The sequence below is a fragment of the Sebastes fasciatus genome, chromosome 3 (assembly GCF_043250625.1).
Source record: "Sebastes fasciatus isolate fSebFas1 chromosome 3, fSebFas1.pri, whole genome shotgun sequence".
NCBI classification, from domain to species: Eukaryota; Metazoa; Chordata; class Actinopteri; order Perciformes; family Sebastidae; genus Sebastes; species Sebastes fasciatus.
The window spans coordinates 37,968,212-37,988,997 of record NC_133797.1 but is presented as its reverse complement, the minus strand read 5'-3'; the positions used below and the strand labels follow the sequence as shown (position 1 = coordinate 37,988,997).

The following is a 20,786-nucleotide window of genomic DNA, read 5'->3' as shown; positions in this document are numbered from 1 at the left end:
TTTCCCCGTCAGGTCCGTGTGGTTCTTTCTTCGGAATAAACGCAGTTTCTTGCTCAATCTTTTTAAGGTCCTGATACTGATGTGGTGCTGATGTGCCAAAAGAAGAAGTATTTGGTTATTTGTGAAACGTAAACGAAAGTATAACTTCACAAGATGCTCCATGTTCCTCATTTTCACAGCGGCATCTGCTCTATTTCCCCTCTAAAATATCCATCCATCCATCTGCAACCGCTTATCCCGTTAGGGGTCGCGGGGGGGCTGGAGCCGATCCCAGCCGACATTGGGCGAAGGCAGGGTACACCCTGGACAGGTCGCCAGTCCATCGCAGGGCTGACACATAGAGACATACAACCATTCACGCTCACATTCACACCTACGGGCAATTTTAGAGTCCACAATTAACCTAACCTGCATGTCTTTGGACTGTGGGAGGAAACCGGAGTACCCGGAGAAAACCCACGCTAACACGGGGAGAACATGCAAACTCCACACAGAAGGGTCCCAAGCCGGATTCGAACCTGCAACCCTCTAGCTGTGAGGCGCCAGTGCTAACCACTGCACCACCGTGCAGCCCCTCTAAAATAACTCGTAAAAATACTACTTTATAAACTTATGACTTTATTCCCATAATACTACGACTTCTTTCTCGTAAACTTAGAAGATCCTGAGAGTTTGATGCTGTGAAGGTCACAGCTGTGGTAGCTGATTGTAAATGTTATCTGATGTTGGCCTGCCCTCATCTGGACTGAGGACCAACTACAACAGAGGCTGAGGACACAAGGAGGAACTCCACTCCAGCACTGAGTCATCCAAAGTACAAAACTAGTCTGATTTGACTAATTAAAATCACTTCTTTACAATCTTGGCCAATGTTGTGTAGCGTGTTTTAGGGTGAGTACTTCCAGACCCTGTTGATCAGGGTGTGAGCCAGCAGCTCTGGAGGGTTTGGAGAACCCAAATGAGCACAACAGTCCAGGAACTTGTGGTCAGAGCTCTGCTTTTTACTGTTTTCTTAACATCAATAAAACAAAATGGCATCAATACAAGAACAAAGGAAACTCACTGACATAAAGGACGGGTCCTCAGCCCACAGACCAAAGGCAGAATGAATGGAGTATGGCTGTCAATCGATTAAAACAGTTAATCGCGATTAATCACAAATCACTTAGTTTAACAGCTTGGTCCATGTGGGCTCATTTGCATAAAGGACTGTTCCCCGCCTTTTCATTTTGAAAGAGCAACGGCCAATGAGGAAACTCCAACACTCGGCCGACCAATCGTGTAGCTTTATTACTCAGTCAGTGACAGACTTTTGCGTTTGCGTCCAGCCAAAAACAAAAGTCTAAGTTCAGTCTTGGTAAACTTGATGAAGCTCAACATTTAGCGTCTGGCTGTCTGCTCCTCTCCCAGTAACTCACCATCTGTGGGATGCTTGTCGTTGTCACGGCGATCACTTTTGAAAGGCTGCAGCTGCTCAGAGGATGCACTGGGTCGACAATGAACATTTGCTTTTCAGGAGGGTCGGTGGGGGAGATGCCCAGGCGCTTTAGGCACATCCCCAGGTAGGCATCTTCAATGAAGATCGGTCTAATGTGAGGAGAGACCGTCAGGATCTTGGCAGGCAGGTCCAGGGACATGACGTAGGCCATGCCCAGAGGATACGGGGGGTACTCTGGCTCAGCAATCACGGTTGTCGGCATGTAGAACTTGTTGAATGGGTTTCTTAAAACCGGACTGTGCCACCACACCAAACCTGTCATGTAGTTCTGTTGGGCCGTGCTGGGATCCAGAAGCAGTTTAACCAAATTATGGACATGCAATAACATATCAGAGTCAATCTTCATGACATAGGAAGTCTTGACGCAGCGCGCAGCCAGCCACTCCAGCATCATCATAGTCTTGATGGTCAGATTGTGGTAGCTGTCCTGGAAGTTACTCTGGATCAGGTCATGGTGCTGCAGGTTCTCCTGTCGGAGCTTCTCCTGCTGCTGCTCAGCATTAGCTCCCCCAGGTAGGCCCAGTACGAAGACAGTCTCCACTAGCTGACCAAGAACCAGTTTCTCATCTCCCCATGTCTTCCGGATGGCGTCCCGACCTGTCACGTCCCTGGTTGCAACATGGACCATCAGGACCAGGAAAGGAGTCGTGGTCTTACACGTCGGCGTGTCATCCACGATGACTTTATAGTTTCGTGGATAGGCCACATAGTACGGCCCAGGATCCGATAACGGTGCTGGACTAAACCTGCTCACCAAGTTCCAGTCATAGTTGAGATAGATGAAGAAGACTGTCACTGCTCCCAGGATGCAGATCAAGATGATTTTTAAGTATCTCCTCCCGGTATCCATTAAAACTGTACAGAAAAGAGACTCACGTTATCACATGATAGCAGCACTCTTCTGATTCTGAGAAAACAGCAACACACAATTCAGCAATCTACAGTGTTTGAGAGAAGAAATACATGATTTAATGCTGCAAGAAAATGGTTTCCCACGATACCAATGCAATGCGGATCAGTATCCTTTGACTAGTTCCTATAGACTCCAGGAAGAGTCCAGGAACTTGTGGTCAGAGCTCTGCTTTTTACTGTTTTCTTAACATCAATAGAACAAAATGGCATCAATACAAGAACAAAGGAAACTCACTGACATAAAGGACGGGTCCTCAGCCCACAGACCAAAGGCAGAATGAATGAAGTATGGCTGTCAATCGATTAAAACAGTTAATCGCGATTAATCACAAATTAATCTCACATTTTTTATCTGTTCAAAAAGTAAAATAACACAAAAAATTACTACTTTATAATATTAAGACTTTATTCTCGTAATATTACGACTTTTTTTCACATTTTTTATCCGTTCAAAATGTACCTTAAAGGGAAATTTGTCAAGTAATTAATACTCTAATCGACATGGGAGTGGGCAAATATGCTGCTTTTTGCAAATATATGTATATATATATTTGAGGGCTGTCAAAGTGAACGTGATAATAACGCGTTAACACAAATTAGTTTTAACGCCACTAATTTAGAGTGAAGATGCTTGTATCATGTGAAACTAAAAAACCTAATGAATCCATCGGTACCAACCATGTCATACTAGCTTGTCAGGAAGGAGGTTAAATAAAGTTCCAAACTTACGCTACATTTTGGCGAGGAAAAACTGTCATGGCCATTTTCAAAGAGGTCCCTTGACCTCTGACCTCCAGATATGTGAATGAAGATGTGTTCTATGGGTACCCTCGAGTCTCCCCTTTACAGACATGCCCACTTTATGACAATCACATGCAGTTTGGGGCAAGTCATAGTCAAGTCAGCACACTGACACACTGACAGCTGTTGTTGCCTGTTGGGCTGCAGTTTACCCAGCAGCTCCATCCTGCATGTGTGTAAACAGCAAAAACTGGATGACATGTTTTAAATGCCAAGCCCCCTCAGCCCTTTAACATAAAGCATACTTTGCAAGGTAAGAACCGAAGCCCCAAGCATTCCACCAAAGGGAATCTTTTGTTATGTCTGGGCTCGGCCAGCCAAATGGAGGACAAAGAGGAATAGTGGCTTAAGTTATTGTCTGCTAAAACGTGTTTGCTTTAAGCCATCTCTCAGTCAAAGGAAGTACATATTTTGGTATATCTTTAGAGATGTGTGGATGATAACGGAGCTACTGTGAAGCGCACTGATTTATTGTCGGAACACATGCTAAGTAAGGGATAATGTCTCTCATCGCCATGAAGGGGACTTTTTCACAACAATTACCCGCTAGCTGAGTCCGACATCAGAGCTGCGCCCATAGCAACGGTCTGCTATACAGAAATTACAGACCGCAGAACGCCGTGATTGACCAATCAGAATCGAGTATTCAACACAGCCGTGTAATAAATGAATACCACGTGACTGATGATGTCAGAAGCTTCAGAAAGAGCTTCGACCAGTGTGACAGTTTTGAAAGGTTTTGCAGCTCAGCACATTAGTAGGCTAAGAAGAGAGGAGAATAGTTAACAAGTACGGCAATGTGCACTAGAAAGTATGGGAACATTTCCACCTGACTTAATAAAAGTAATGAGCTGATTTAATAAATATCTAGTAAGGTAATAATTTGCACAGTTTAATACATAAACACATAGACAGGTTTCGGTGCAACGTCATCACAGAGTCGCAGCTAGGGGGCAGAAAGCACGGCGAGTCTAGCAGAGCCAAGCTCCAAACAGAGATGACAAGGAGTTGTTGTGCTATAAACGGCATCAACCGCAGACAAGATGGATAGAACATGTTTAATATTCTGAGGGGATCACATGTCTTTGCTAAAAACAGAAGGAGATTACGGATCCAGGCCTCACAGCGCTACTAAAGCACACATGGCGACGGCTGTGGCTCAGCGGGTAGAACAGGTTGTCCACCAATCGGAAGGTCGGTGGTTCGATCCCCGGCTGCTCCGGGTCACATGTCGACGTGTCCTTGAGCAAGACACTTAACCCCAAATTGCTCCCGAAGGCATAGCCACCGGTGTGTGAATGAGTATTTAGATTAGATCCTGATGGGCAAAGTTGGCACCTTAGTAGCCTCTGCCATCAGTGTGTGAATGTGTGAATGCAGACATGTAGTGTAAAGAGCTTTGAGTGGTCGAAAGACTAGAAAAGCACTATATAAATGCAAGTCCATTTACCATTTACATTACACAGAAATCCACATCACACCAAACTGGAAAAACGGCCTTCTAACTAAACTACTCCCTATGACACTTGCTTGGGGCAAAGACAACACAGATAATGTAATGTTTTACTATATAACAAGTTCTCCTGTTCCCACCACAGCACTGCCTCCAGCCAGCCAGCTGCTGGATATTGTTACATGGACACACAACCACAGATCTGACCCAGCTATGAGACAGAAGGACGCTTGATTATAGCCTTGTTTGTTTGTTTGTTTGTTTGTTTTACTCAAATGTTTCGAGTATTTTTAGGATCGTACCAGTGCAGAAATTCAACACATAATCATAATCACAAAGTCATAATACAGACGCCCATGATAGTAAATACAATCTGAAGAAAACAACAAGAATGAGCTTTGTAACACTGAAACAACAAATTTACATTTGTCATTATTTATCCATCTCCATGCAATTTTGGAATATAAGGTAAAGTCTTGTCAAAAAGCGTGCTAACAGGTCAAACCTTGAATAGTCTCTGGTATTACCTGCAGTCAGCTTCCTCCTCCATGTTGCCATGTTCTCAGTCCACTTGGAGAAATGAAGGTGTTGCCCAGATTGAATACTCTCTACATGTATGCACAGACTGTGAAGTTTCTTGTTTTTCACACACATTTGTCACCTAACCAGTTTACCAGACCCCTCCCCGGTATGTTGAATAGATGTCCACTACAAGGAAAAGTCCTGCATTCAAATCCTTACTGAAGTAAAAGTATGTAAGTATTATCATATAAATGTAGTTAAAGTAGTAAAAGTATTACTGTGTCAGTAAAATGTTCCCTGTCAGTGTTTTCCTGTTATAGCTGATGCTTCTGGATTAATATTACTGCTGCATTAATGGGTACGTTTCATTTTACTGCTGCAGATTTTAATTCAAGAAGTAGGGGAAGTACCTCCAATTACGACGGAGTATTAGGGCCACATTGAGGGGGGAAAGAAATCTGAGATATCGAGATTAAAGTCATAATATTACAAGAAAAAAGTTGTAATTTAATGAGAATAAACTCATAACTTTACAAGAAAAAAGTCGTAATATTAAGAGAATAAACTCATAAGTTTATGAGAAAAAAGTTGTAATATTACGAGAATAAAGTCAAAACTTTACGGGAAAAAAAGTAATTTCCTCCTCCACAAAAGGAGGTCCGTGTGGTTAACCACACGGACCTGACGGGGAAACTGACTCTAAACTGCGTTTATTCCGAAGAAAGAATTATTTCTTCGGAATAAACGCAGTTTCTTGCACAATCTTTTCAAGGTCCTGATACTGATGATAATGTGGTGCTGATGTGCCAAAAGATGAAGTATTTTGTTATTTGTGAAACCTAAACGAAAGTATAACTTAACAAGATGCTCCACGTTCCTCATTTTCACATTATTTCCCCTCTAAAAAAACACAAAAAAATACTACTTTATAATATTAGGACTTTATTCTCATAATATTACAACTTTTTTTCGTAAACTTATATGACTTTATTCTTGTAATATTACGACTTTATTCTCATATTACTTTTTTCTTGTAAACATGACTTTATTCTCGTAATATTACAACTTTTTTTCTCACAAACTTCTGACTTTATTATCATAATATTATGACTTTTTTTGTCGTAAACTTATGACTTTATTATATTACAACTTTTTTCTCTTAAACTTATGACTTTATTCTTGTAATATTACGACTTTTTTTTCTCTTAAACTTATGACTTTATTCCCGTAATCTCAGATTTATTTATTTCTTCCTCAATGTGGCCCTAATACTCTGTCGTATCCAATAGAGTAGAATAAAAGAATATAATTCCTTTATTGTCATTGCACACGTACGAGTACAACGAAATTAAATAAGCAATCCTGACGGTGCATACACATCTATTAAACTGCAGTAAAATTAAAGAATAATAATAATAAAAAAAGATATATTATAAATATAAAAATATGTGTTTGCTTGCAAGTAATCAAGAAATAAAGGAATACAAATTGTACAAAGGAATAACTAAGGTACAGTTGGAATGTAAACATCTGTAGTTCTATATACACATACAAAGGGTGCAGTTAAAATGTAAAAACGGATTGTAAAGCTGTATAGACATACAGTATATACAAAGTAGCTGTAAATGTAAGTATTGTGGTGCAGACAGTCGGTATCAGTGTTTGGCTCGTAATGTACTTAGTTACTGGACTGAAGACATCACCAAGTATGTTGACCTCAGTGAAAAAGGCAATATATATATATAATAATAATAAAACACACTGATAAAACAGAGAAGTCAAACTTTTATTGATAATGATGATAAATATTCCACGTTGTGTTTTTCCTTTAAATACCCTCTTTACATCCTCATGTAATGTTTTGTTTTTCTACTTCATGCAGTGCACACACACACACACACACACACACACACACACACACACACACACACACACATCAGTCTGCAGTGATGAGTTAAAGCTGCAGTCTGGACAAATGGAGCAAATATGATTAAAAATATATATATTTTTATAAAACGGTCACTTTATCCTGAGTAATACATGTGGTAGCTGATTGTAGACGTTATCTGATGTTAGCCTGCCCTCTTCTGGGCTGAGGACCAACTACAACAGAGGCTGAGGACACAAGGAGGAACTCCACTCCAGCACTGAGTCATCCAAAGTACAACACGAGTCTGATTTTACTAGTTAAAATCACTTCTTCACAAACATTACAATTACAATACATAACACATTACTGACCTTATTACACTTTAATCTCTTTATTACAGCTATTACATCACTAAATTCACTTCTGAAGATGTTTGATGCAAGAAATCAACTGTGTAGATTTTGAATATTGGCCTTTTTTACAAAAACTGATGGCGAATTGAACATTTACTCCAATGTTTTCAGAGTTTAGAAGCTCCACAAACTGCCGTGACAGCTACCGAGCGCCTGCCGGGGTCGCTAACGAGCCAGCCGGGCAGTCACGCTCACAGACCGCTATGAGCTGACTGGAGCTATCTAGAGACCGGTCTGTAGACAAGAGTTTAAATAACCCTAACCGTAATATAAATCAACAGTAACCTGTGGTTATCTGTCTTTTTGGAGTTGAAAAGCTCCACAATCGCCCGCTGGTGTAGCTCGCTGGAGAGCCGGCCAGTGGCGCTCACAGAGCGGCTACAGAGCAGCAGAGTGGCGAGGGAAGAGGCGAGGGAAAGAGCAGCCTCTGACGGGGCAGAGAGATACCTGCTAAGACAACATGACCCTTTATAACATTACTCTAAAATCTGTAGGGATATCAGTCCAAGTATTTCACCATTGGCTTATTTTATATCGTAGAACAAAGCGTTAAAATCTCTTCAGCTTGTGTTAGGCATCTAAGTAAAAACCCATTCCAGACGAGGAAACCGGAAGTGCTAACAACTAATTTCTGGGTTTTCGGACTCGTTCCTAAAGCCCTCTATGACCTTTCAGCATATTGTAATTCAAGAGGTCTGAGAGAAAACTAGACTTCCGCACCTCCTCGTGCATCTGTTTTCAGGCTTTAGAAAATCTAGCCAGTGACGGAAGACTTTGACCAATCACAGGTCATTTCAGAGAGAGAGAGCGTTCCTATTGCCTCTTCTACAAATACTGATGCGCATGCAAGTCCCTTCCATTCCTCCTCAAGGTGGTATCGGCCAAAAACTAAAATGCCGATGGCCGAAAATCTAAAATGGTTATACGAAAAACCAAACAAAGCGGGTGTCACCTGAAAAAGTCCCTGTAGTTTATATTTATATTGTGCCCTTGGGGTGCATACAGTACTGACAATGTCTACCAATTACCAAAACACCATATGGTGAACCTGAGTTGGTAATCCAGTATTAAATTATCAAATAAAAAAAAATGAACTCAGATCAAACAGAAGATATCAAGAAAATGTGCCACATCGCTCACCTTCAAATCAGGAAAGAGTTAAATCTGTTGAAAGAAATCTACATTAATCAATGGTTGTGAGTTAATTACGCATTTCAGACCAGCTGGCAAAATGGAGAATACAATTATGGTTACAATGTGATGACGTAGAGAATCAGTGTTTATGATTATTATTATAATTACGGTACGGTCAGTCTGCGAATTTGTGGCTAAATTGTTACACAAATAGTCAGTGTCTATGTCTATAATGTTAAATCCAGCGGTACATGTCCACCAGGTCTGACGAGGACGCTAGGGGATGCGCTGCTCCACTCGACTGGCCGTTCAAGTGTTGACGTACCCTCTCGTGGAATGCACCTGATTGGTTCCTGGTTTTCTGCTCGTCGTTTCAAACAGGAAACAACATGGCGACCTGCTCATAAACTTTCTGTTATTCTGTCTAAACAATCCACCAGAATCTACTTCTGAAAACATTTAAGCGATAAATAGGCGATGCCACTGCTGAATCTCGTTTCATTTTAGAACTACACCGATCAGCCATAACATTAGATCAGCACGGGCACCCTGACCGGTTCACTGGTTTTTCTTCCTTGGACCACTTCAGCCCGGGAACATCCCACAAGAGCTGCAGTTCTGGAGATGCTCTGACCCGGTCGTCTAGCCATCACTATTTGGCCCTTGTCAAAGTCGCTCACATCCTCACGCTTGCCCATTTTTTCTGCTTCCAAAACAAAGTTCAAAGTTCAAAATGTTCACTTGCTGTCTAATATATCCCCCCCACTGCCAGGTGCCATTGTAACGAGATAATCAATGTTATTCACTTCACCTGTCAGTGGTCTAAATGTTGTTAATGTTATGGCTGATCGGTGTAGATCGCTTAGTTTAACAGCTTGGTCCAAGTGGGCTCATTTGCATAAAGGACTGTTCCCCGCCTTTTCATTTTGAAAGAGCAACGGCCAATGAGGAAACTCCAACACTCGGCCAACCAATCGTGTAGCTTTATTACTCAGTCAGTGACAGACTTTTGCGTTTGCGTCCAGCCAAAAACAAAAGTCTAAGTTCAGTCTTGGTAAACTTGATGAAGCTCAACATTTAGCGTCTGGCTGTCTGCTCCTCTCCCAGTAACTCATCATCTGTGGGATGCTTGTCGTTGTCACGGCGATCACTTTTGAAAGGCTGCAGCTGCTCAGAGGATGCACTGGGTCGACAATGAACATTTGCTTTTCAGGAGGGTCGGTGGGGGAGATGCCCAGGCGCTTTAGGCACATCCCCAGGTAGGCATCTTCAATGAAGATCGGTCTAATGTGAGGAGAGACCGTCAGGATCTTGGCAGGCAGGTCCAGGGACATGACGTAGGCCATGCCCAGAGGATACGGGGGGTACTCTGGCTCAGCAATCACGGTTGTCGGCATGTAGAACTTGTTGAATGGGTTTCTTAAAACCGGACTGTGCCACCACACCAAACCTGTCATGTAGTTCTGTTGGGCCGTGCTGGGATCCAGAAGCAGTTTAACCAAATTATGGACATGCAATAACATATCAGAGTCAATCTTCATGACATAGGAAGTCTTGACGCAGCGCGCAGCCAGCCACTCCAGCATCATCATAGTCTTGATGGTCAGATTGTGGTAGCTGTCCTGGAAGTTACTCTGGATCAGGTCATGGTGCTGCAGGTTCTCCTGTCGGAGCTTCTCCTGCTGCTGCTCAGCATTAGCTCCCCCAGGTAGGCCCAGTACGAAGACAGTCTCCACTAGCTGACCAAGAACCAGTTTCTCATCTCCCCATGTCTTCCGGATGGCGTCCCGACCTGTCACGTCCCTGGTTGCAACATGGACCATCAGGACCAGGAAAGGAGTCGTGGTCTTACACGTCGGCGTGTCATCCATGATGACTTTATAGTTTCGTGGATAGGCCACATAGTACAGCCCAGGATCCGATAACGGTGCTGGAATAAATCTGCTCACCAAGTTCCAGTCATAGTTGAGATAGATGAAGAAGACTGTCACTGCTCCCAGGATGCAGATCAAGATGATTTTTAAGTATCTCCTCCCGGTATCCATTAGAACTGTACAGAAAAGAGACTCACGTTATCACATGATAGCAGCACTCTTCTGATTCTGAGAAAACAGCAACACACAATTCAGCAATCTACAGTGTTTGAGAGAAGAAATACATGATTTAATGCTGCAAGAAAATGGTTTCCCACGATACCAGTGCAATGCGGATCAGTATCCTTTGACTAGTTCCTATAGACTGTGTTGACGTCGAGTTACAGACGTCTCTTTCCCAATATAGGTCTATGGGAAAAAGTCATTTATGGGCCCAATAGCATCACATGACAGACACTGTAGTACCACCTTTTGGCCACAACGAAAGTTGGGGTCAACGACCGGCGCTCTTCCTGGGGGCTTGGAAGCCCCGTCCCAGTGTGTTCTATAGAAGAGTTAATGGGAGGAGCAGCTGCTTTAGTTTTCTCAACACCATCATCTTTTGGCATCCACCCATTAGCAGCTCACATGCCAGCATTTTAACCTCAGTAACTGGCGAAATGCACCTTGGGAATCGTAGTTAACGTCTCCCCTCACGTTTTTATTTATTCAACACATGCTTGCCTCATTTTCACTCCCACAGGTAGCTATGAATAGATGTAGAAATGCCCTTAAACATCTGTTTGCATTAGGGATGTTAATAATTAACCGTTTAACCGTTAACCGACATTAAGATCTTTAACTGATTAACGCTATCGGTTAAAACGGTTAAAATAAATATGAATAATCAATTAAAAAGCTGAGAAAAACTCAGTGGAGCGGCTCGTCTCTTTAAGGAGAAAAGCTGATCCACCTAAAGAGCCGGAGTCGCAAGATACAGGAAGTTGGCTCCGGTCTCTGGCTCGCCTGAGCGAAGCGAGTTGTAGCCTCGTAGCATTTATCCATCGACAAATAAACTGTACACACACTGTCTGCTACAACTGCGTTCACAGCTGTAACGCCACCGACAAACCCACACTCCCCGCCGCCACACACATACGGTCTGTCGTACACTCGCAAAAGTTACGCCGAAATGACAGAGCGGCAGCGATCACAAAGCTACCAGCAGAGCTACAGCTGCTAACGTAGTACAAAAACACACTCTGTTTGTCGGACAATCGCTATCGTTAATCCGGGCAGACAGAGTATCGTTACGCCGGGCAGACAGACAGCGGACAATCTCCTAAACTACACTAAATGTGCGGTAGAGACTTTTACTGGGAAAGTGGCTGCATGTCCGCAAAACTACATGCAGCATCGCAGATGCTAAGTTAACGCTCCCGGACGGTGAACTGGGGACTCGGTTGTCTGATGTTACTCGTACACTGCAGCTGGCGCAACGCAGGCACTAATCTTGTCGGTTAACGGTTAATAATCGGTTAACAAGGGTCGGTTATCGGTTAAAGGGACTATTTGTAACTTTCAGAAATGCTTCTTAACAGCGACACCTGTGGCCGTGAAATCAACGAAAGTCAGTGTCGGGCTCGCGCTTGTGCTCGCTCTAAATGGACATGAACGAGCATCGCTCAAAACAGTGAGGCCACACACGTCAGCTAAAAGCACAATATCACTCTATATTTCAGCTGCTTGGCAGTAATGTTAGCTGACCAGACGAAGGTCTCTCCATGAATCAATGCTGATACTGTGTTTGCTTCTCCTGCCTCAGCGCAGGCTTCAGCAGCGGGGCTCCCCAGTGAGAAACCCGTGTCCCTACGCCCGCAGCCGGAGAGAGCAGGAAGACACCGGCAACTGGTCGGTAACGGAGGTAACGTTTCTCTCTGCGGAGCTCCGTCACTTCACAAGACACGGGAAACCTCTGTTGGTCTGGAGGAGCTGCAGCATTTATTTCTGCACAAACGTCCACTGTACATTCACTAGATATTCTCAGAGCTAAACTAACTCTTCTGCAGTGTGGAGTGAGCGCGCGTTCACGTCTAGAGGTGGAGCGAGTACGCGAGAACGCGCGCGCTGTCTGAGTGAAGGCGAGCAGGCAGAGGAGACGAGACAGCGGCCACAAGCGCGCGCGCATGTGTGCCGACCCGGTACATTTATACGCTTAAAATGTTACAAACAGTCCCTTTAAGATTTTTTTTCAAAATTAGCATCCCTAGTTTGCATATCGATACACCGCTCATTAGACCTGTCATAGATTCAACTCAAGGCAAGTAGCGCTCCCATCTAACACATATGCTACTTTCTTATTAAGAACACTGGTCCAATAATCTGTCGTAGGCTACCTAACAGTGAGTTTATGATGGTTGTATGCCTCTGCGTCAGTGGTCAACCTCCAGGTCTGAAAAGTGAAGCCAATGCTGAAGTACATTAAACTTACATTCTCTCTAACAGCCAGCAGGGGGCGACTCCTCTGGTTGCTAAAAGAAGTCTGATTGTGTAGAAGTCTATGAGAAAATGAGCCTACTTCTCACTTGATTTATTACCTCAGTAAACATTGTAAACATGAGTTTATGGTCTCAATCGGTAGTTACAAATGTCAGCATGTCACTTCATGTGATTATCCTGGAGGTCATCACAGGACATTTTATACAGTGAGGTCAAATTTCAAAAAATGGTCTCACTACAATGAAATGGCTACTACGGGGACTAGCATCATCACACATGAATACAGTTGGGCTCATTGGATCTACAAGAGTCTCAGCTTTACAGCGATACCCAAGTTATGTAATTCAATGACTGTTTAGGGAACCCAGATCTGTAGGAAACACTTCAAACATATGCACATGAAGCAGACAGTTAAGACGGTGCCACACCGTTAACTTTCAGGAAATAGCAGCTCCGTCCTGTGACAGGCGACGTCTTTGTTTACTTTCACTCTCTATTTTCATACTCACTGCGTTTTGTCCACACCACACAAACTGCAATGTGACCCATGACAGCAATACAAAAAAACGTTGGCAAAAAACGATCTGAACCCACCAAATAAGCTCTTAGCTGTAAACACGGAGTTAAAAACACTAACATCCTGTTTCTGTTATAAAGTTCTGCCTCCACGCTCCTCCTCCACCCGATGATGACATCGAAGCACAAGCTTCAAGTTTAGACACGAGTTGAGAAAATAGGATTCTGTCAAAACCAGGGAAACACCTTTCTTAAGACAAAATACAAGACATTTAGAAATGTGTACATAAAAAACATTAGCAGCTGAAATAGAAAGTGACATTTTGAGAGATGAGTCTGCAGATAACACTTTTTAAATTGTGTTGTGTATAACCTCCATGTAATGTCTTAAAACAAGACTCAAAGTTCTTTCATTTTCTCCTTGTAACTTTTGAGTAATCATCATTATCGATTAATTCGCCAGTTATTTTCTTGATGAATTGATTAGTTTAGCCAGTTTCTCAGGTAAGCCTGTCTAGATCTGGTGCAGCCTGATACAGTCCTGCAATAAATCCTTCATAAAGTTTAAACTGGATTTCTGTTATGCATGAGTTTGACCTTGCTGGACTGCTTGCATTTCTTTGTCTGTGATGAATGACTTTGGTGAATGACTCAAACAAAAAGAATATATAGTTGCAAACCTGAAATATGTGGTCCAACAATGCTCTCATTGTGAAAGCTCAGTTTGTGAATACTGGCTTTAAGGTAGGTAGGTAGGTACTTTATTCATTTCTGAGTGACAGCTACAAATGATAGATCAAGCACACAACAAGATTAAGAATAGAATAAGAATAAACAAGATTAAAATTAAATGAGGTCAGAAGAACAGGATTTTTTTTTTTTATTATGAGGCCAATGTTCACAAAACACAATGACGCGTCTCCAGCCGATGGCTTATACAAACAATACATGTATTATTTAGCACATAGCTGCGAGCAGCAGTGGGGGAGGATGTACTCAGATCCTTTAGAAAAAGAAGAAAAAGAAGTGTACGTGTCACATTACGGAAAATCCCCAATACATTTGTTGCTATCGCGATTAAATATTGTAATCGATTGACAGCCCTACTTAATTCATTCTGCGGTCTTTGGTCTGTGGGCTGTCAGTGAGTTTCCTTTGTTCTTGTATTGATGCCATTTGTTTTATTGATGTTAAGAAAATAGTATAAAATAAAAAGCAGAGCTCTGACCACAGGTTCCTGGACTGTGCCTCCAGAGCTGCTGGCTCACACCCTGATCAACAGGGTCTGAAAGTACTCACCCTAAAACACGCTATAAAACTTTAGTTTTTAATTAGTAAAAGAATATTGTTTTATGCTAAATGCAGTACCTGTGAGGGTTTCTGGACAATAGCTGTCATTGTTTTGTTTTGTTAATTAATTTACAATAATAAATATATACATACATTTTCATAAAGCAGCATATTTGAGCACTCCCATGTTGAAAAGAGTATTAAATACTTGATAAATCTCCCTTTAAGGTACATTTTAAACAGATAAAAATGTGTGCTTAATTTGCAATTAATCCCGATTAACTATGGACAATAATGTGATTAATCAGGGTTTAATATTTTAAATCGATAATTAGTTAACAATATAATAAATAATTTACAATAATAAATGGTGCTGTCCATGGTCAGACCGAGTAAGAGAAGATGTCTATCTCTTGTACTACTATTACTTCTTTAATTTTCTCTCTTTATTTGTTTTTACTTATTTATATGTGTATGTATGTATGTATATATATATATATATATATATATATGTGTGTGTGTAATATATATATATATATATATATATATGAATATATATGTTCTTTCTTCCTTTTCTATTATTTTTTTACTTTCTTCTTTTATTTTTTTTATTTTTTATTTTTTTTTTTTTTTCACTTGTATTTATCACAATTGTGACTACTGTTATTTTGTTATCATATATGCTAAGTTTATTCATGCAATTATCTTGCGTCGGGGGGATCAATGTGTATTGCTGTCTGTATTGATTGTGTTCTATCGCTTGTGGGGGGGAAAAAACTCAATAAATATATTGTTTTAAAAAATAATAATAAATATATACATACATTTTCATAAAGCAGCATATGTGAGCACTCCCATGTTGATAAGACTATTAAATACTTGAAAAATCTCCCTTTAGGGTACATTTTGAACAGATAAAAACGTTATCAAGGAGTGGGTTTATCCCACTAAAGCAGACTGTCTGCCAGGTTGAAAATCTGAAAACTGTCATGGCCATTTTCAAAGGGGTCCCTTGACCTCTGACCTCAAGACATGTGAATGTAAATGTGTTCTATGGGTACCCACGAGTCTCCCCTTTACAGACATGCCCACTTTATGATAATCACATGCAGTTTTGGGGCAAGTTATAGTCAAGTCAGCACACTGACACACTGACAGCTGTTGTTGCCTGTTGGGCTTCAGGTTGTCATGTTATGATTGGAGCATACTGTTTATGATAAATGCAGTACCTGTGAGGGTTTCTGGACTATATCTGTCATTGTTTTGTGTTGTTAATTGATTTTTTGAGCACTCTCATGTTGATAACAGTATTAAATACTTGACAAATCTCTCTTTAAAGTACATTTTGAACAGATAAAACGTTATCAAGGAGCAGATTTATCCCCCTTAAGCAGACTGTCTGCCAGTTGTAGATAAACATACTGTCCAGGGCGGAACCTCCAGTACCCGGACAACAAGTGCGTCTGTTACCGCCCGGAGTCATTATCTAACGGAGACTCCTGAGGACTAGTTGAGGACATTCAACCTGCTGGATTAAACAAAGTTACCTGGAGTAACGGAGTAACGTTACCGTAGAGTCAGAGTAATTTACCCTGTTGTTGTTCTCGTCCTTATTTCAGAGCAGCTCCGTTGTCTTCCTCTCGTTGAGTAAGATCCGTTCCGTTCCAGCAGGTAAATGAGGTGAGCTGCTCTTCACCTGAGTGTTGAACAACGCCCACATCCACCAGCGGCTGCTGCTGGTCGATGGAAGGGAACCCGCAAGTTGTGAGGAAACTCTCGCGAGAATAACTTGTCTTTTTTTTTTTTTTTTTTTTTTATTTGCACACTGACTACCTCAATTATTAACAAAACATTGTAACTTGCACACTTTGCTAATGTATATACTGTAGTATCTTGCACACTTTTGCTAATGTATATTATATAATTGCATACTTTTGCTAATGTATATAGTGGGTTACTCTATGTTTTCAATTTTAGATTTTTGTTAATACTAGTTGTAGCAGTCAGGTATATTTATAGTGTATTCCAATATTCTTTATATTTTGTATTCTATGGATATATTTCTCTAATGTTGATGTGTACATTTTTGATAGTTCAAGCCTGCCGCCAAAGATATATCAACACCTGCAGACCAGAACAACAAGAAGTACACAAAATGTGCAGAAAAACCTATCCAAACAGTGGAAAACAATCCAATAAAAACAACGAAATACATACAAAAAAACAGTACAGAAAAAAAGAAAATATATCTAAACATATCAAAAGATAATTAGACATCATGAATTAACTTCATTCCACCTTTTTGAGGCAGTAAATTATTACACAATCTATTGAACTAGAGATATCATGTATTGTATGGTGCCTTCAAATTAAACTCTTACCAGCCTATATTTCACTCCTTAAACCTGCAGTGGGCAGAATATTTTTGGTATCATTGGGCAAAAATTCCATAATAACCTTATAGCATATTGTAATTATTTTATTTTATTTATTTATTTGCACATATATAAAACTGCACACAATCCAGTCAATAAAAAAAAAACAATAAATGTGTCAGGAGAGGTCAAGAAGCCACAGGCTTATACAAAGGACCTTCCCACCAACCCCAGGAGAAGAAAAAAAAAACAATAACAAAAAAGGAGGAAAGATCTAATCTAACATGATTTTAAAAATACAACAAAAGTTAAACAAAAACAAGAAGTACACAAAATGTGCAGGAAAAACCTAAACAAACAGTGGAAAACAATCCAATAAAAACAATGAAATACATACAAAAAACAGTAGAGAAGAAAAATAAAATATATCTAAACATATCAAAACATAATTAGACATCATTAATTAAGTGTGATGATAATTTCCTTTTAAAATGTTCTAATGATAACGAGCTGTTGATAACATGTATTTTGGTGTTCCATATTTGTACACCACAATATCTATATATTTACTGTATTGTTATTGTTGTTATTATATATGTCTTGTCCTAATTGTTTTGTTATCACTATTATGTAGTCATATTATTTCTTTATATTAATCTTATCTCTAGGTGGAGGCTTCAGATATCCCCAGGGGGGTTTTGCCTCTTCCTGCACTTTATATCATTCATTTATTTATTTTTTGTCATGTTGTATAGTCTTAAATTGTGCAAAACAAATAAACAAAATAAACAAAAAATAAACGGTGAGAATAGTTCGTCGTGCAGTGAGCTCTTGGATCAGATTTCGCAATTTGCGGGTTACCTTGTAGACACGACGCAAGCTGCTGCTCCTCACTTCCTTGTTGTTCCCTTCAGGATTGAGAGGCTGGGATCAGGGCTGGAGCTTTGGGCGGTGACGCATGCGCAGTGTAGCTGGTCCCTACACCCTCCCTCTCTGTGCTGGAGTGAATTATTACTCACTCTTAACTCAATACAGTAGTGATGGGAACTCAGACTCTCTTTATTGAGTCAGATCATTTGGCTCAGCTCACCAAGAGGAGCCGGCTCTTTCGGCTCCCAAACGGCTCTTCGTTTTACCACTTCTGCCTTTTATAATTCAGCAAAATTTAGCTTTAGCAGTTTTGACCTATGATTAGTATGTGTGCACATATATCACTTAAATTATTCAATATAATTATACTAAACCTTATAATTGCCAGAATACCGTAATTTGACATGCTGCTTCTTTTCCGACTGTCACTCATCTTGTCTGCTATTCGCGCACTGCACTCCTCTCTCTCTTTCTCTCCTCCTCTTCCTCCTGCTCTGTACCTGTAGACCATCAGCGGCCGCCCCTCCCTGCTTGATGGTATGATCCTTGTCTGTCATTACCTGATTGGTCGCACGACGTCATTAACACAACATTCAGTCACAGTCAGTGCATAGAGTGCCCGTGGCGCGGAGAAGATCGTCCTATCATTTTGCTTTGAATTAATTAAGGGGGAAAAAAAAAACAGCTCTCGGACGGGAGCCGGCTCTTATCGTTCACTTAAAAGAGCCGTCTCTTTTAGCCGGCTCGTTCGTGATCGACACATCACTACAATACAGCAGCCACTCTGGAACCAACTTCCCTCTCTCCGACAAGGAAATAAATATCAAAATCTGAAATATTTTATTGATATTTATTTATTTCGAACAACAAATAAGTAAAAAAAACAATAACAAATCAAATGAACAGTAAACATTGTGATGGAATAATTGATATACAAGTTAACTTAGGAAGGAAGAGGTCCCGGAGCTGATGAAGTCTTACAAAGAAGGTTTATTGAAGCTTGATCAAGGAGCAATTGTCAGGTCTCCACATTGAGGTGGTCTCTGCGTGAAGGCCTCACAACTCTGCCCTTCCTCCCTGGTGCTCAGTGTCTTACCCCTTATCATGTTTTGACTTACTTCGTTCCTCTGGCATCTCTGACCCTGGTTGCCCTAGCGACTGGCTCTACGGTCTCCACTACAGACACAGCTGTACAGATAACGGTGGCTCCTCTAGACAGGACTCCAACCCAATAATGTCAACAGAGGGACACTCTGACAAACACTCTGACCTTTCTACCAATAAGAGAGGAATTAATGGAAAATTCCATCACAAACATAATATAGCAAAGAAATAATCAACATAAATAAATATTACGTCCAAAAAGGAGTAGAAGAAATATACATTTAATGGTTCTACTCCTTCACCTTAACTCAAAACATAACTTAAAGGTCCCATATCGTGCTCATTTTCAGGATCATACTTGTATTTTGTGTTTCTACTAGAACATCTTTACATGCTATAATGTTAAAAAAAAACTTTATTTTCCTCATTCGGTCTACCTGAATAAACCTGTATTTACCCTCTGACTGAAACGCTCCATTTTAGTGTATTTCAACGGAATTGCGTTGCTAGGCAACAGCTTGGGTCCATGTTTACTTCCTGTAAGCTGATGTTATTTACATAGACTGCAACAGGAAATAAACTGGGACACATATAGAATGTTTATGTTTAAAAAACGTGTAATGATCTAAATATTGTATATTTGTGACATCACAAATGGACAGAAATCGGCTTGTTTCAAAAGCACAATTTCTGAATACGGGCTGCGTGTATTTCTCCGTATATTGAGCATTTGGATAGTTTAACAGTATTTATATAGCACTTAAACCTGCTTTATAATGTAAAAGACATGAAAATCTCACGTTTTACAATATGGGACCTTTAAGGTGGAGAGTATCAATACAGCAGCCACATCGGAACAAACTTCCCTCTCTCTGACAAGGAAATAAATATCAGAATCAGAAATATTTTATTGATATTTATTTTTTTAGAACAACAAATAAGTAAAAAAACAAAATAAATAAATAAAATATTACGTCCAAAAAGGAGTAGAAGAAATATACATTTAATGATTCTACTCCTTCACCTTAACTCAAAACATAACTCAATATTTATAAACTTTTTGTGGTAGCCTTTAGGTTATTCCTTTTGTTTATTTCAGTTCCAACCTTCTGTAATGAAGTAGTATTTTTCACCGGTTGTCCACGTTGGGTCAGATAATCCTTTATTATATGTTGTTGATGTAAAGTGTTCCAGCAGCAGAAGGACCTGCAGTATCTCTCTTTCAGCGCCTTTTGTAGTCCATCTAAGGAACATTGTAGTTTCACCACGGCAGACCCGCGTCACTAACATCCACCGCCGTGGCATCATAATTACGGGGCCTATAGTGAAAGGGCAGTCGGATTCTCTTCACACCGCGGTTGTCTTTTCCTAAGTCCTCATGAATTCTCCTTCACATCTTTCCTTGACCTCGTGACGTTGTCCATTGGGGTCAAGGAAAAGTGGTCAGGATATATGGCAGGTGACACAGACTGGGTAAAGGGAAGGGCAACCATGAGGGAGGGGTTGCTGATAGAGGGCTACCTGCAGGAGGAACTCGTGGCATTGACTCATGCCAGTGGAGCGAGGCAGGTGCACACCTCATTCCAGCATGGCAGGCAGGGTGACAAGAGAGCAGGAACAACTGGTAGGCCTAGGACTGAGGTCTGTTTGTGTTGTTTTTAGCTGTTCGGGTTTGA

The 20,786-nt window shown here is 40.8% G+C and overlaps 2 protein-coding genes across 4 annotated transcripts; both read right to left on the bottom strand.

Annotated features, from left to right (window-relative positions):
• Window positions 1-883: 883 nt before the first annotated feature.
• LOC141765005 (beta-1,3-galactosyltransferase 5-like) lies at window positions 884-13,598 on the bottom strand. Of its 2 annotated transcripts, none has more exons than XM_074630805.1 (2): window positions 10,946-13,455; window positions 884-2,353 (listed from the first exon to the last, which is right to left on the bottom strand). In XM_074630805.1, exon 2 carries the CDS (start codon window positions 2,346-2,348, stop codon window positions 1,374-1,376), a length of 975 nt encoding a protein of 324 aa, XP_074486906.1. In that variant the 5' UTR covers window positions 2,349-2,353; window positions 10,946-13,455; the 3' UTR covers window positions 884-1,373. The 2 variants fall into 2 exon arrangements, with proteins under 2 accessions (XP_074486906.1, XP_074486905.1); XM_074630804.1 differs by lacking the exon at window positions 10,946-13,455 and adding an exon at window positions 13,465-13,598 and having other exon boundaries at window positions 891-2,353.
• On the bottom strand, window positions 6,474-16,501 carry LOC141765007 (beta-1,3-galactosyltransferase 5-like). 2 transcript variants are annotated; one of them, XM_074630807.1, is made up of 2 exons: window positions 16,309-16,460; window positions 6,474-10,653 (listed from the first exon to the last, which is right to left on the bottom strand). In XM_074630807.1, the coding sequence occupies exon 2, from the start codon at window positions 10,646-10,648 to the stop codon at window positions 9,674-9,676; it is 975 nt and encodes a 324-aa protein (XP_074486908.1). In that variant the 5' UTR covers window positions 10,649-10,653; window positions 16,309-16,460; the 3' UTR covers window positions 6,474-9,673. The 2 variants fall into 2 exon arrangements, with proteins under 2 accessions (XP_074486908.1, XP_074486907.1); XM_074630806.1 differs by having other exon boundaries at window positions 6,475-10,653; window positions 16,353-16,501.
• Between the last annotated feature and the right edge of the window lie 4,285 nt (window positions 16,502-20,786).

What these genes read in the sequence shown, in the direction of transcription:
- LOC141765007 (XM_074630806.1), bottom strand. Translation starts at nt 10,648, where the DNA reads ATGGATACCGGGAGGAGATACTTAAAAATCATCTTGATCTGCATCCTG.
- LOC141765005 (XM_074630804.1), bottom strand. Translation starts at nt 13,594, where the DNA reads ATGTTAGTGTTTTTAACTCCGTGTTTACAGCTAAGAGCTTATTTGGTG. An exon ending in TGTGGTGTGGACAAAACGCA is followed by an intron (nt 2,354 to 13,464) that starts GTGAGTATGAAA and finishes TTTTCTGTACAG; the next exon opens with TTTTAATGGATACCGGGAGG.